Here is an 18061-nt window from a genome sequence, read left to right on the forward strand (position 1 = left end):
CATATGTTGATTATTATGAATAATGCTTCAATAAACATGACAGTGCAGCTATCTCTTTTAGATACTGTTTCCTTCAGATATTTACTTAGAAATGACATTGCTGACTTAATGGATTTGTATTTTTAATTTTTAAAACAATCTCCACAATGTTTTCCATAATGGCTGCACCACTAATAATTTCCACTAATTTCCAATAATTTCCACATTTCCACTAATAATATATAGGGTTCCCTTCTCTCCACCTCCTTACCAATACTTGCTATCTCTCGTAATTTTTATAAATGACATCCTAACAGGCAAGAGATGACATCTCACTGTGGTTTTAACTTGCATTTCCCTGATGTTTAGTGATGTTGAGCACATTTTCATTTATCTGTTGACTATCTATATACTTCTTTGGGAAGACGTCTACTCAGGTCCTTTGCCCATTTTTAATTGTATTACTTCTGTTTTTTCTTTATTATTTTGTTTGTTTGTTGCCACTGAGTTATATGAGTTACTTATGTGTTTTGGATATTAATTCCATATCAGAGATATAGTTTACAAATATTTTCTCATATTTAGTAGGCTGTCTTTTCAATTTATGTATTATTTCTTTTGCTGTGGAGAAGCTTATCAGTTTGATGTAGTCCTAGCTTATTTTTGCATTTGTTTTCTGTGCTTTTGGTGTTCACATGCAAAAAAATAATTGCCAAGACCAATGTCAAGGAGCACAATATATTAAAATTGCCATAATTGCATTCAGGAAATACTTGATCATTTTTCAAGTTTGTTCTTCACTGCAAGTGAGAAAGAAAACACTAAAGTATTCAATTCAACTTGCTAGAAAAAAAAAGAAACAAAATTACAAAAATCAATCAAAAAGAGTAACAAAGAAAAAAGCTAAAATTAATGATTTGGAGAACAAAAATAATTAATCATCATGAATAAATCAGAATTTGGGTGGGAAAACAATCATAAGGCAAAAATTTAACAAGGTCAATCAAGGAAAAGAAAAAAAAAGAAAAGCCTAATGCATGAGAAAAGAACATAACTACAGAAGCAGAAGAAATGAAAAAATACATATTTCATACAACTTAATAAATTTGAAAACCTCATTAAAATGATTTTTTTCTAGAAAAATATAACTTTCAAATATTGGCTCAAGAATTAGAAAACATTAACCATGCAAAAAGCAAAAAAAATGGACTGAATAAATTTTAAAATGTTTTTCTCCAGAAAAGAGTTAAGCTCAGATAATATGTACTGGGGGGCACTCACCATCATGTTTATTTATGTACTTCTTCTGACAGTTTTTATCCAGAACCGCCTTTTCAAGATTGTCTGCATGGCAAATGGAATGCCTTCCTCTGGGGCAAAGGCTGGACACGTTTGTTAGAAGCTCCCTTATAAAACTGGGGCTTTCCTACATTCCAAGTTCATCAGCTGTGATAAAGATTCCTTGTGTATGCAGCATCCACCTGGACCACTTTCCCATTATCCCATGAGACTTGGAGCCAAGGTGAACCTATTTAAACATGAAGCTCACACTGCTGCTGTGTAGCAAGTAATAAAATCTTTGCTTCTCACCTAGAAGTTTCATGCCTTCTGCATCATTTGTGAAACTATGGCAGGCTAACTTGTTAGTTTGCAAGTGAAGTAAAATCTCTAACTCTTCACATATCTTGATAGTATCATAGTAAAATTCCTCAAAATTTTAAGGAACTGAAATGTGTTATGCTATTTAACATAGAAAGAAGAGAAAACCTTCTTATTTCATTCGAACAACTCTACTAAATCTCTGACATTAATATCTTGAACAGAGTACAAAACAGAAGAACTATAGACCAATTAGATGTTCAGCATTAAATGGCTGCAAATTGAATCCAGTAATGAATTACAGTTTTAATAAAGCATAACCAATTAGGTATACTTAAGTATGTAATCGGATATTTGGAAACTCATACTATAATTACTTTAATTGATCAAAAGGGAAAAACATATATTTATGCTATTACTCTGCAGTGGGGGAAAGGTATTTCAAAAGTGGCAGCCCCACCAGGAAATTAATGTTACTTGGAAAAATCATAACATCCAACGCGTGTTCACAGAGTATTATCACAACCATGTAAAGAAAAAAACAATGCATAGAAAAACTGAGGTGGATTATGGCCAAGTGATTTTAATAGATGCCTCTAGGTAGTTGGGGAGAAAAAAGCCTATTCAAACTTCATGTATAGTCCTTTAACGAACTGTTAGTAGAAATTCTGGGACATATCTGCAAATGTAACATGATGTTGGAGAGATGCAAAAAGAAGAGAGGCTTCTGCCTTGTTTAATGGATCATGCTCTGAGCAAACATTCAAAACACATTAAATTTATATTTGGGAGTTACTTATACCCATGCTACGTCTTTCCTTTACATTATAGTGTTATTCTCTCCTGATTTCTAAGTACCTACGATCATTGCTGCACTGGGTCTGTGCTTGAACACTTGAAGTGTTCCCCAGTATAAAATTAGTACTCTTTTGCTACCAGTCCTCAAATTAAAATGTTCATACCTCAAGAGAGCATGGATTTGAACAAGCAGCTTTAAAAAAGCAATATGATGAACCTAATTAATATGATTACATGTGACTGATGCTAAATCCTACCAGAATTATTAAAAATATTAATTATGCAAACCATGTTTCCAACTTTTAAAACTTTCATGTTAATTTAAAATCTTTTGGTAGCAAGAAAATTAACATTAAGGCAAATTATTCTTGCTTATGAGGTCCATTGGTCAGTTCTTCTAAATGTTTCCAGGTTTTTCACACATTCATTTCCCACTATTAAGACCACAGAATATGTAATTTGTTTTTATTTTATTTTAATCATACCTAATGTATCAGGTCAGTGGGCCAGGGACACAATTTATTGTTTGTAATTTGAATGTTGTTACTATATTCAAGTTTGTTTTTTACATCTTCCCTCTTTCTGCTGATTGAATCTTTAAAATTGAGGCTAGGGTTGTAGTCACCCAACACTGAATGCCCTGAACACAGTACTCATAAACTAGTTGTGTGAATGAAGAAGTGATGAGTGGAAATTAGGAGAATAATTTTTTAAACTGTAGTAATCTTTAAAATTATCTCAGAGATTAAATTTGCTTCTTATTTGTACTATTTCTGTACCTGGCTGTCTAATGAGGCAATGAATCACTGCCTCTGTATTAAGCTAAGAATTTTCCACATGAAAGGGTCAAGAAGTGATTTAATAGCCAAATATGGGACTGCTGTAAATATTTCCTGAGAGTAAAAAATATGAGGCGAAATAAAAACTGATAAACTCTACAAAGTGTTAGGGGATTGTGTCTTATAGAATTCAATTTGGAAACTGGTCTCTCTGCCAATGATCCAATATAGACCATTATACCCTTCTCATATCAAACCCTAAATTATAGAAAGGAGAGCAAGATTATAGAAAAATCACTAGAGAAAGGCACTGACATAGAAAAGCAGTGGGACTTCTGAGGACGGCTAATAATAGATTAAAATTAAAATTAAGGATTAAAATAACCTGAAACTCCAGATTTGTTTGGATCTTTCTAGTAACAAAAAGGAAGATCAGTAGCGAGAGCTATAGTACTTTGATGGGTATGGTATAGTGACATTTTCATCTTAATTGTATTTGCAAACTATAGGCAGTTAAAACTCCATTTAACATTAAAATATCTTTCATTTAACTATATCTGATATGGAACTATATAAACCAAAAAAAGTTGAATTTAACTCCAGAACCACATTGTATTCTATCTGAAGTTTGTATATAATTTTTTTCTTAAACCATTTTATTGTCTGTTTGTAGTTCTAATTCTATGGCATGTTTTCTTACATCCCCAGTTAATTCTACTGTGGATTTTATATGCTTTTATTAAATGATTTCTTCAGATGATCCATAATTGTGATCAATTCTTTTGCCCAGAGGGGACACCCCAGATTAGCAATACCGTATTTATAATGATGCCTAATAAAACTTGTTTCTTTTTAGGAATGCTTCATATTACATACATGTTTACAAATTTTTACTTCATCCAATTTCTAAATAGGGATGAGAATAGTTTTCTGTGAAGAATCACATTCTTTCCACTATTTAATGCCAATAACTGATCAGAATCATAGTGCCACTAATGTAAGATATATCAATTTCTAAACTAGGCATGTTCAAACTCTATGCTTCTGATCACATATGGCACATGCATAACAAAGAACTATCCGAGAGTTGATAAGAGGCAATTTCATATAAATTTAAGATTATTTAAGAAGTATTATTCAGATATTTATCAGAATCCTTAATTGCTAGAAAGCAATAGAGAATTTAACCATTTCACCTACAAGGAAAGACTAGATGGCAAATGTCTCATGAATTATCAAGGAGAAAGAGAGAGAATGAGAAAGAGAAAGAGAAAGAGAAAGAAAGGGAGAAATCAGCTCTTGCATGCAGCATGAGTATTCAACTAAAGTATCAGGCTGGCGCGGTATGGAAAATGTCCCTGAAATGCTCCTGCTTTCAGGCATTATCATGCATGTGGACAGCAAAATTACCAAAAAAGCATATGTTCATCCATTTATTCATTCAGTCATTCAATGAGTATTCATTGAGTGCCTCCCTTGTGCCAGGCATAATTCTGAGCTTATAGGATACAGAGAAGAATGTGGCAGAAAATCTCACTGACAATACATTAGTATTGCAAGATGCAGGCAGACAACAAACAAACAAAAATGAATGAACAAAACAAGGTCAGAGAAAGATTGGTGCTAAGAACAAAACACAATGCCAGGTGATGTGACAAGTGGGTGGAGGTAGGTGTATTTCGGAATGCGAAGGCAGAGACAAGATTTTGGATGAAAAAAAATACAAATCTCAATTTCTGAGAGGCTAGTTATACAGGATTTTTTCTTTGTCTCTCTCCTGCTGACCATATTTTGCCATTTCACTAATTATTATTGTTCCATTAAAGTGCTGAAATGCCAGTCAATAAATGATTATTGAGATCCCACTGTGTTCTCAGCACTAGGACGATTGGAAAATGTGGTTGAATTCAAACAGCTAATTCTACTGCTGTGATAAAATATGAGGTGGAGACTGATGCTTAAATCAGTAAATAACTTAAGCCTTCTCTTTTTGAGGGGTGCATTTACATCTAAGCCTCCCCAGTCCATTCATACATCACAAATCTTGAGATTTAGCCATCAATGTTTCAGGAACTTCTCCAAAAGGAGGCATCATTTATTGCCACTAGATGGCACCAATTATTTTCATATTGTTAGGCCCCCTCCCCCTAAAATACCCTTTTTCTATGTAAAAGTCATTATTTAAAATGGAAGAATATTACTTAACACTATTGTTAATAAAACTATTATTCTTTTTTTAAGCTTACTTATTTATTTTCAGAGAGAGAAAGAGTGAGTGGGGGAGAGGGAGGGGCAGAGAGAGAAAGTATCCCAAGCAGGCTCCGTGCTGCCAGCACAGAGCCTGACATGGGGCTCAATCCCACGAACAGTGAGATCCTGACCTGAGCCGCAAACAAGAGTTGGTCACTCAACCGACTGAGCCACCCAGGCACCTCTATTGTCCTTTTATTTTTTATTTGTTTTTAAAATGTTTTTATTTTTAAAAGAGAGAGACAGAGTACAAGCAGGGGAGGGGCAGAGAGAAAGGGAAACCCAGAATCCCAAGCAGGCTCCACGCTGTCAGCACAGAGCTTGATGCCGGGCTTGAACCCACAAACCGCGAGATCATGACCTGAGCTGAAGTCGGATGCTCAACTGACTGAGCCACTCAGGTGCCCTGTATTGTTCTTTTATTAATACTTTTCTACAGGGAGGATCACAGAAATAACATGAAAGATGGTATGTGCATTCACTGACATACCTGCTTAATGTATATTTGCTCTAATTTTTAAAAATGGTTTAGATAATTTCTTTGAAGTGTAAAAAGTAATTGAGCATATGGATATATATAATAATTGGATATATTAATAGCAGGACCAAAAATAGCTTTAAAAAGTATATTATGATATTAAATATATCTTTAAAAGTTTTGCAGAAATAGTTGTAATAAGATGCAGTAGAATGATTTTTCAGAAGTAATTTACCATTTGGCCTCTTAAAAATAAGCCATGTTTACAAATATATTGAAAAAGTCATGGCATTCATTATTATAATTAAATGTATCAGAAACTAATCCAAAATATAAAATAGGAGAGGAATCCCTTAATTAAATGTGTACCATTTACTCATATTCTATATAAAAAATTTAGTATGAATAGCTTTAGAAAACTTAAACTTCAGATCCAAAAATATGTATCATATGATTTCTGTTTCCAAGTTTACAGGGCAATTAAAATCTATGGAAAACTTTTCTAAAGGAAAAGAGCATGAAATATTCTCCTTTTTCAAAAAAGTGGTTGGTAAACAATCAAAGTGTATTCATTCAGAAATAAAATGTAACTATCCCCACATCTCCCATTAAAGGCGTAATAATGGCTCTAGAATAAATATAAATTGTACTTTTATACCAGTAGACTTCAAAATAAAGTGAAGTACAGAAGGTCCCTGACTTACAATGGTTCCACTTATAATTTTTTTAATTTTACATTGGCGCAAAAGCAATATGCATTCAGTAAAAACCATACTGAGAATTTTGAATTTTGATTGTTTCCCAGGCTAGTGATTTGGGGTAGGATACTGTCTCGTGATATTGGGCAGGGACAGCAAACCCCAGCCCCCAGTCAGCCATGTGATCCTGAGAGTAAACAACTGATACACTTAGCAGTCAGTCTTTCCCCACACAACCATTCTGTTTTTCACTGTCAGTACCGTATTCAATAAATTACATGAGATATCCAACACTTTACTATAAAATAGGCTTTGTGTTAGATGATTCTGCCCAACTGTAGGCTAATGTAAGGGTTCTGAGCACATTTCAGGTAGGCTAGGCTAAGTTATGATGTTGGGAGGTTAGGTATATTAAATGCATTTTTGACAACAATATTTTCAACTCACGATGAGTTTATCAGAATATAACCTACTCGCAAGTCAAGGAAGATTTGTACAATGACACAATGAGAGTGCACATAAAATGCATTAAAAAGCACAATATGGTATATGAATATATTATAATTACTTAGAAGAAAAAATAAGAAATTACATTGATTACACTAACGGATTCATTTTTAAAATTTGAACATCATTACCACTTCAATATGAAAAACGAGTGCCTCAAACTAGCTGCTAGTTTAACTATCACTACATTTCCTTCATTTTAAGACAGTCCAAAAATAATACTCACTTTAATATCTGCCAGAGTTTTTTGCCTCATGGTAATGAGTGTTCTGTATCTCTGTTCTTCTTCATAGAGTCTCTCTTCACAGGTTTTTTTCTCACTTACGAGCTGATCAAACACAGCTTGTGCATATTCCTTTTTATATTTTATAGTTATATAGTGGTTCCTATGAAGAAAGAATTGTATTTGCCACTGACCAATTCATATTTTATTTTCTGAAATACATTTGTGATACAGTTTTAAAGAGCCAGTATTTAAAAGTCTTAGAACTGAAGGGCTTTGGAAAGTTCCCTAATCTTTTCCATAGGCCTATCTCCATAGAGCTACTTCTAAACGATCCAGTTGGGAGAAAATCTCTAGAGAAATTTAGTGGATTTTCTTGGTTGCCTACCCAGCATGCCTCTCCAAAAGAACCCCTCCTCCATGCAGCACATAACCCCAAAAATACATTCTAATTAGATTAAGTATAATTAGATTAGACTAGCATGTGGCTGATTATTCAGGAATGAAGGCTATTAATATAATTATATATATATAATATATATAATATATATATAATATATATATTATATATATATTATATATATAATATAATATATATAAAATATATAATATATATACTATATATATATAATAATTATATATACATATATATAATAATTATTCAGGAATGAAGGCTATTAATATAGCCTAATAAGACAAAAGGCAAGGACCTAATTCCACGTACAAAAGGCTCCCATCCACTAAATGTGAGTGAGTCATGTTTTCAAACCTGAAGACAATGGGCACAGAGGAGAGAGAAAAAACTGAGTACCTAGTGTTGATCTCCTGGATCACCAACGCTGCAGCTGACCCTGCCTAAGAGCCCCTGTTCTATAATATGACACATTTCCCTATTGTTTAGTTTAAGCTGTTGTGAGAATGTGTTCTGTGTGTGTGTGTGTGTGTGTGTGTGTGTGTGTGTGTGTGTGCATTTTGTCCTTTGCAACTAAGTATATACTAACACAGAGATTAAGTGATTTTTCTTTAAATAAGGAACAATATAAGTAGAAAAAACATCAAAAAGTGGTTAATACAATACTGCAAAACAAATATGCTTTAGAAATAATTGCCAGAGTTGATCAGTAACGCAGAATACAGAATAAGCAGCTGCAAAAGCTCCACACAGTCTTACGTTACCCACAGTTGTTTTTATCTCTGCTGGTATAGAAAACTGAATCCTCTGCACAGTTAGCTAAAATAGCAGCAGGACTAAAGTTTTTGAGGGACTGAAATGTTAAAGTGCTTTGAATATAATACCTCATTTAATACAACAACCCTTGACATTATAGAACATAGAATACTGGGGAAATTCACACAGGAAAGAGCTAGTATGACCAGAACCAAAATACTCCCACAGTTGCTCCCAGCAAATATCACTATATATTGACCACATATACTTTGTTCCCTACACTAAGTATTTTGAGACTGGATTATATTCAACAGAGCATTTAGTTAATTATAAATATACATATACATATACATATATATACATATATATACATATATACATATATACATATATACATATATATACATACATATATATACATATATACATGTATACATACATGTATATACACACATACATATGTATGTATACATATGTATGTACCTATGTATAAGTATGTATATATATGTATATATACATATATATGTGTATATATATACATATATATACACATACACATATAGGCACATACACAAATGCATACATTACATAGGCTATATGATTATATGTATATCTATGCATGAAAATAGTGTTTCCTTTCTCCCAGTGATAAAAGGAATAAACTCTGAGGTCCTATGGGTCTGGTTTAAATCCTTTCACATCCTAATTAAGAAACAGGTGTAAAAATTAGAGCCAAGGATAGCTTTGTTATTATTCTTATCACCACATTTTAATAGTTTTACACATGCAAGCTTGTGTTGCTAAAATTATCTTTAGATACTTGAAGGTTCTCTTTCTCATTTGTCATTTCTTTGTCCTTCTCGGTGTCTGGCACTAGGCACACTGTAAGTTCTCAATAAAGAATGATTAGCTTGATACAGTCACCTACTGAAAGTACCAGTAGACTATTGCTAATACAGTTTATCTGCAATAATCTTCCTTTCCAATCCTAGTTTAGGGAGTCAACGTGCACAGCCTTAAGAGCACCACTTTGGAATAAGATGGACCTAAACCAGAGCTGGTTCTACCACTAATTAGCTGTACAATGTTACGGCAGTCAACTAATTTCCCTCAGCTTGTTTCCTCAGTATTCTTTTAAGAATGCTATTATATAATTTAAAGATTTGTTGTGAGAACTGGATCAGATAAAGAACACAGACTGCCCACAGAGTATCTGGTACGTTGAGAGGTCAATTAATGGTAACTTTAAATATTACTTGACATTATCCATCATTATTGTTAATTAATAGATCTGTCAATAATGTCACAGCTTCAGCTATTCTTTTTCTCCTTTTCCTGTGAGAAGGCAGACTTTTGTCAAGTTTAGAGAGGGAACTGATTCACTGGGACATGGTGACCAATCTTGTCCCAAGGGCAATATAATCTAGCCACAGAACAGACGAAAATGTTAGGACTGAAATGGTAAGAATTCTGAAGAAAGGAAATTCACCAGCTCCTAAACTAAATCTTTACAAGTTTAATGAGAATTAAAAAAATTTAAGCTTACACCATTGAACCTCAGCATATTTGTACAGATGTTAAATGATGTGGATAAATATCTTTCAAAATAAACAGCATATTTCCTTGCCTTCTTACATGATATACTGAATATGATTTAATGTTTTTCAGATAAATCTGTATGATCATTTTGAATATGTTTTTACCCTATAGTAATAGCTAAATAAATCCTTGTTGAGAGCATGCCCTGATTCTATTAGAGTGTATGATAATCAAGCTGTGCACAACTGTTTTCATGACATTTTATCCCTCAAGGGCTGTGATTTTGCTAATGCTATGTTAGCCTTATTATACTTAAATCAAACTATAATTCCTAAACGTGACTAATGTATATTCTTCCAGTAGTCCTGCAAGCTCTGTTCTCAATGTATTATAAAATAGAAAATAAGAACAAAAAGGAATAAAGGAAGAGTATGCAAGTTCTAAGTAAGGGTCTATGGAAACACTGAAGGATCTTAGACTATGGTCATTCTCTAAGTGAAAGACCTTACAAACCCTTGTCATGTATGCCCCTGACTAATGAAGGGACTGCATAAGAGGTTTTTATAATAAATATGAAAAAATTACATGAGGTTTTGTAGAATATCTATTTCTAAAGGCTTACCTTAAAACTTACCAAAAGAGTTGGGTGAAAAACCATATATTATTAACCATGTCATGTGAGTGAGAAATATTGAAATTAGTGGGAAAGATTAATTTCATAATTAAGAAAAGTTCTTCTACTTGGAAAGAATAAATATTTGCAGTTACTCAAATAAGAATAAACCCATCAGAGTAATAAAAAATGAATGCAATTTATGTTCTTAAGCCAAAATTATCAAATATTACATGTTTATTCCACATCAAATAATGATGGCAAATTATGGATCATTTTAAGAACAAATCTTAAATATAGAAATCTGATCATATCTCTTTTATAAATAATATATTGAACATTTAATATTTTATAACACTTAAATACTTACTTTAATTGCTCAAGTGTCTGAGCCAAAATATTCTTTTCCTTCTCTTTTTCTTCTAAGTCTTTATTCAATTGATCTATTTTTGCATGATAAATAACTGTTTTACTTTTAGTGGTCTTTATTTCTTTAAAAATCATTGAGCGTTTTTCCTGAAAAACAAATTCAAGAATGTTTTATTTTATTTTATTATTTTTTTAATGTTTATTGATCTTTGAGAGAGAGAGAGAGAGAGAGAGAGAGAGAGAGACAGAGTGTTAGCGGGCAAGGGGCAGAGAGAGAGAGAGAGAGAGAGAGAGAGAGAGAGACACACACAGAATCTGAAACAGGCTCTAGGCTCCGAGCTGTCAGCACAGAGCCTGATGAGGGGCTCGAATCCACAAACCATGAGATCATGATCTGAGCCAAAGTCAGAGGCTTAACTGACTGAGCCACCCAGGCACCCCAGGAATGTTTTATTTTAAATACTAGAATTTTCATATCCTGGCAACTTAAGGATACAATTACATTTGGCCATGTGAACAATCAAAAGCAAACAGTAACTTCTTATCAACATAATCAACAACTTAGATTTACCTTCCCTTCTTCATAGTTAACACCTGATGTGATTTTCTAAAAGATGGGTTAGAAGTATACAGTCTCTCTCCCCCCATCTCTTTTCCTCTCTCTCCATTTTCCCCTCTCTCCCTTGCACTAACTTGTCTGTCCCTCTACACGCCCACATACATGCACACCTTAAAGGCACATCCTTTCAAAATGCAAACATGTGGTTACTGTTTTTCAAACGTGTACACTGAAGGTAGGCAAGAATATACATTGTCCTGATCATTCAAACACAAGAAGTTGGTATTTAATACATTTCCCCAAGGCTGGCTTGTACAATTCCAGACTGATGATTTTATTTTCCACCTATTTTTCGCATGATCCCTTTATGACTATTGATGTTTATATTGACTTAATGATTTACTGACTGGATGACTGACTTACAGAATGTTGTTCCCTACATCTGGCATTGCTTCTAATTAGTGCTACTCTCCCCCAACTGATTTCACAGATTTCAACTGCTCCCTTTGCTCCTATTTTCCTCCATTTTTCCCCATATGCTCCCTGATTCTTTCTCTGCTCTTACAGATTTCAAGAAGAAAGGCTAATCTTTTATATTTATTTTCCTACCCACTATTTGTCCACGACTTTCAACACTGGGTACTGTGTTTGAATTTCCATATCCTCCCTTTTTTTTCTTTTTCTGAAAGTTCTGGAATGAGGGTGTTTGTTTGTTGGTTGGTTTGTTTTTGGTTTATTTTCAATACCTGAATATGGTTGAAAGATGAATGACTAGGATTCTTCAATGAGACCCAACAGGATATTATATTATTACTAGGAGAAAAGTCAACACCTCAAAAAAAGTGTGAAGAGATACATAAGTATGGAGTAAATTAAGTATTCAGAAGCTGAAGAGGATGGGCAACTGTGAGTACAGCATGCTATCACTAAACTTGACTTTTAAGTCAGATTCCATAATTCATGCCTTAATCTTGAATGAAGATTCTTGTAGGAAACTAAGAAGATCTCAGAAGCAATGGTATCTACAACTGAGACCAAACCAGCCAATTCAGCAATGCTGAAGGCGGTGTCAGAGGATTCTATACTAAAGGAAAGCAAGAGCGTGCTTCCTGCAGACAGAAGTGAAAAGCAAAAACAGTATTTTGGCACTTTAATAGGTACCATCAGTGAGGCTTTGGTACATGTGAACAGCATATCCCCCTCCACGGCATCAAAAAATAGCAGAAACAGCACTATAATGAGCTGAGTAGAAGGAAGCTTTTAGATGCTCTATGTCAATCAGGGGTACAAATTTGAGCATCTCCAGTTCAAAAAAGGTTGGGGACCCCATGAGCCATTTGTAAGTCTATTGATAAATGCTGAAGTGCCACCAGAGTAAATGGGAATAGAGGCATAAAAAAAGTATATTTAGAATCTGACCATCCTTTGGCTTATTTTTCTCAAATACTGTCATTTCCAGCCACATATTTAAAAAATATCAGGTAATAAATATTATAGAGGCACCTGGGTGGCTCAGACACTTGAGAGTCCAACTTTGGCTCAGGTCATGATCTCACAGTTTATGAGTTCAAGCCTCACACTGGGGTCTGTGCTGAGTGCAGAGAGCCTGTTTGGGATTCTCTCTCTGCCCTTCCCCCACTTGCACTTCCTCTCTCTCTCTCTCAAAATACGTAAACTTAAAAATTAAATAAAGATTATATTCAGATTCTAAATTATTAATTTCAGATATTTTAAGTAAGATTTAATAAATGTATTTTTAAATTATCTAAATGTAATAAGTGTATATTCTATGTCTATGATTTAAATGGGGGTGAAAATAGTAAAAATTCAGTAATGGCCCATGTTTAGCTTGGCCATGATTGAAATGCTTATGCACAGTAAAAGATAAGATTATTTGTCTTAGAATTTAAGTTCTTAGAAGATAAAAATAGGGTCTACAGTATGTTTTGTATACCTATCAGCATAAGAGTACTTAATAAATGCTATTAAATGTTTGAATTACAGCAGTCTGGGGTTCCACAGCAGCATGGTACAGAAGGTGTTTCTTCATCCAAGGATCGCCCATCTCACTTGCTTCATCTCTTTTCATTCTTATAATAGATAGCCTACTTTCTGGTCATACCAAACTACCTACAATTCCACAAACACACAGCACTATTCCATGATATCTTTGCTTTGCAAACATAGCATCTGTTTCTAAAATGCCTTACCTCATTTCTTCATCCATTTAAAAATTATATAATAATAATAATAGAAACCATTTGTTGAATACCCCCACTGCCAATCGTTTTTCATTCTTTTAGGCTTTGTGTGTATATCATCTCTGTTCTCTACAACATATGGCAATGCAAGTACTTAACCTCCATTTGCTCTGTGAGTAATAACCTCCCCTGAAAAACTTTCCCCAGATCCCTCAGTTTACAGCTCAGTTTCCTCCTCCATGACACTCTCCCACCTCATTATACTGCTGTCATAGCTTTGCTCGCAGAGTATTAATGCTCTCTGCGTCCTTGTCTACTCCCCAAAAAGATGATGTGCTTCTTGAGTGAACAAAGTTCTCCTTTTACCTCCTCAACTCCAGCAAATTCCAACAATGTTTAATATATCTCAAGTGTTCAATAATAACTGGAAAGGCAAACTAAGTTGAAGGACAAATAAAAGAAAATTAACCCTTCTTCTCTAGCACTTGAACTCCTAGTACCTTGGATAATACTGAGCACAAAGAAAGTGTTCAGCCATATTCTTCATTGAAATCTGTTATTTGTAAGACATACCACTTTTGGCAATTTTTAGTTAATATTTTTGAAACTAATATTCAGATGTGGACATGAGAACTGTGGTAGCTTTCAACTGTACTGCTCAACACATAGGTTTTAGGTTTCGTGATGTGTTACAAGTAACTTGTGATCAGTAACAGAAGTGTGCTGAGTAGTAGGAACTTATTGGAATGTTTTTGATCCTGAGTTTAAAGGAAATACTTTTAATGTTCCATCATTGAGTATAACATTTTCTAAAAAATACTGGTAGACACACTATAACACACAATCAAGGTCAGAATGTTTTCATTCTGTTTCTAGGTAGTTGAAGGTCTTTTTGAAAATCATTGGTGGCTATGGTGTTTTATCAAATATTTTGGGTTGTCTTTCATTTCTGTAAATGTACTGAATTATATTAGTACAGCTGATCCTTGAACAGCACAGGTTTGAACTCTGCAGACCCACTTACATGCCGAGTTTTAACAGCACACTATTGTAAATATATTTTTTCTTCCTTATGACTTTCTTTAGTCTATTCTACTTTAATATAATAATATAGAATATAATATCTGTAGCATACAAAATATATGTTAATCAACTGTTTGTTATCTTTAAAGCCTCCAGTCAACAGTAGGCTATTAGTAGTTAAGTTCTGGGGGAGTCAAAAGTTACATGTGGATTTTCAACTATGTGGGGGCCGGCACCGCTAAATCCCGCACTGTTCAAGTATCAGCTGTACATTTCTTTATGCTGACTCATCTTCACATTCTTCAAAAGAATCTTAACTTGCATAATACATGCTTTTAAATCACACTGTAAAACCTCAACGCACTGATATATTTAAGGTTTTGTCATCTGTGTTCATAAATGAGATCACCTATAGAATTCTTTTTCATACTAATCTTTTTCAGTTACAGTTTCAGAATTATATTATTACAGAATGAATTCAGAAGCTCTCCATACTTTGTTATGGTCTGTATCCGGTCTTTGTAGGGATACCTGGAAAGTACCTGGGCTTGTTCTTGCCACTAGTGGTCTAGACAAATGACATTTATTCTATAATTATCATTCTACTCTTGTTGTGATTCTTCCTCTTGACTCAGTTTTCATTATTTGCATTTTATAAATAAATTATATACTTCATCCAAATTTTAAAACAAACTGCTATGCAAAGCAGCATTCTTTCTTTCATTACTATATATAATTATTTCTCTGTTAGTTTTTCCCATGGCTGTTTTTATCCTCTTTTTGTTCACATAGATATGCTAAGTAAGCACTTTAAGTTTTTCTTACCAAAATAATTTATTGGTAATACTAAAGTATTACCCTGACCTGCTCCATAAATTTTGCTCTATGGTTTATCATCAGTCATTTATAAATAAATGGTAAGTTATATTTCTGAATATTCCTTAACACAGAAGCAAATAATGGAAAAAATGTAATTTAAAAAATATGCCCAGAGGGGTACCTGGGTGACTCAGTCAGTTAAGTGTCGGACTCTTGATTTCAGCTCAGGTAATGATCTCACGGTTTGTGAACTCAAGTCCCGCATGATCTCACAGTTTGTGAACTTGAGTCCTGCATGGGGTTCTGAGCTGACAGGGTGGAGCCTGCTTGGGATTCTCTCTCCCTCTCTCTTCTCTCTGCTCCTCCCCCACTTGTTTTCTCTCTCTCTCTAAAAATAAACTTAAAAAAATTTTCTAAAAACATATTTCCAGTGATCTATACGAATGTTTTCTTTTTGATGTAATTTTTTTTTGTTAGAGTTCTAATTTTACTTCACTATATTCAACAAAAGTAACCTGTATGAGCAGATCAGAATAATGTAATGGTTAAGAGCATAGATTCTGGTGCCAATGCCAGATTTAGTGAATCTCGACTGCACCATTAACGAGCTGTGTGAAACTGAACAAGTTCGTTAAAAAACAAGGCATTGGATTCTTCAACTGTAGAATGGAGATAATAATAGCATAATCTTTGTGGAGTTATTATGAAGTTGAAGTGAGTTAATATATCTGAGCATTTTAAATAATGTCTGGATCTAGAGAACTAAAAAATATCAGTATCTGTTGTTGGAGTTATTGTTGCTAGTATTATTATATTCCTTGGTAAATTTTTAATATTTATTTTGTGGCCTAGTACAAACATTTTAAAAATGATATGATTACACAGGGGTGCCTGGGTGGCCCAGTCGGTTATGTGTCCAACTTCAGCTCAGGCCATGATCTCATGGTTTGGTTTGTGGGTTCGAGCCCCGCATCGGGCTCCATGCTGACAGCTCAGAGCCTGAACCTGCTTCAGATTCTGCGTCTCCTTCTCTCTCTGTCCCTCCCTGCTCTCGTTCTGTCTCTCTCAAAAATGAATAAACGTTACAAAATTTTTTTTAAAAAGATATGATTACACTCTATCTAATAGCCAACATGCTGTCCACCAACAAATCCAATTGGTGCTACCTTTAAAATATATTCAGAGGATAGCAAGTTGAAGATAGTGGACTATCTCCACTTCCCCATATCCAGTGATTTTATAAAGACAGAATACTGGAGATGAGGATTTTCAGGGAGCAAATATTTCTTTAATTTTTTTTTAATGCTTATTTATTTTTGAGAGAGACAGAGAGAGTGTGAGCAGGATAGGGGCAGAGCGAGAGGGAGACAGAATCCAGAGCAGACTTCAGGCTCTGAGCAAGCTGTCAGCACAGAGCCTGATGCGGGGCTCGAACTCACTAACTGCAAGATCAAGACCTGAGCCGAAATCAGATGCATAACCAACTGAACCACCCAGGTGCCCAGGGAGCAAATATTTCTAATTTGGAAAAAGCCCTGAAGCCTTTTGATATATGACCATGCTGCCTTTACAATGGCGTGAGGGTAACATTGAGTTGTCGGATATTAACAAATGTTTCAGTCCGTAGATTGGTCTCATCTCTAGAAACATGGTACTATCTGGTACGATACAGAAATCCCTACCTCTACTTTGTAGGAAAGGTTAACAGGAGGGTGCACTAGTACAGTGGGAAAAACACTATAAAAGAAAAAAATGAAGATACACTCTGTGTGTGCATGTGTTGAGTGTGTGTGTATGAGTATAGAAACTTAGTGCAACCAATTAGAAATGAGAGGTATCCACCTAAAATAAATTTGCTTGAATAGTTTTCATTGACATAAAGAGGTTGGAAATTCATAAATTGTTTTGGTATTAAATTTCTTACCTCAGTTTCTATTATTGCATCACGAGTTTTCTTCCCCTTTTTTCTCAAATTTTTCTTTGTTCTTTCCACATTTCTTTTAACATGTTGTCTTTTCTCAATTATATCATTTAATGTCTAGAAGACATTCAGAAATTAAGATATGCAGCAGTTACAATCCAACTACCCTGGTTTAGACCAAGTAGTTCCCAAATGACCATTTTAATAGTAACAATATGTATTTTGGTAGAAAGGGAAAGGACCACCACACACGAATAACAAAAATATACTATGATATCCACATCCCAATATTCCACTTGAATTAGCAGGTAAAACCAAAAATCTAATAAATTTTAGCTAAATAACAAAAACTAATAAACTCACATAGAAATTATAAGTTTTCACCATATTTGAAAATTTTAACCAAAATTAAAACTCCAAATACCAATTATCAGCGATCATTGCCAAAAGTGCATAAAAACTTGCTATTTCCAAGGGTCTGTGTTAAATTCATAGTTCTTATAGTTTATAAACTATTAAAATATAATAAAAACAAAAA

The 18061-nt window shown here is 34.0% G+C and overlaps 1 protein-coding gene across 11 annotated transcripts in view; it reads right to left on the minus strand.

Annotated features, from left to right (window-relative positions):
• The window catches only part of CCDC178 (coiled-coil domain containing 178), a 463104-nt gene that overhangs the window by 272238 nt on the left and 172805 nt on the right, over positions 1 to 18061 (minus strand). For all 11 annotated transcript variants that reach the window (XR_006210059.1, XM_042962674.1, XM_042962673.1 and 8 more), the window contains exons 16-18: positions 17527 to 17640; positions 11002 to 11147; positions 7315 to 7474 (exon numbers count right to left, since the gene is read on the minus strand). Coding sequence is in view for 10 of the 11 variants with exons in the window: in XM_042962674.1 (XP_042818608.1) it covers positions 7315 to 7474; positions 11002 to 11147; positions 17527 to 17640 (420 nt within the window). In the remaining variant the exon portion in view is untranslated. The remainder of the gene's footprint in view (positions 1 to 7314; positions 7475 to 11001; positions 11148 to 17526; positions 17641 to 18061) is intronic.

This window comes from Panthera tigris, chromosome D3 (assembly GCF_018350195.1).
Source record: "Panthera tigris isolate Pti1 chromosome D3, P.tigris_Pti1_mat1.1, whole genome shotgun sequence".
Lineage (NCBI taxonomy): Eukaryota > Metazoa > Chordata > Mammalia > Carnivora > Felidae > Panthera > Panthera tigris.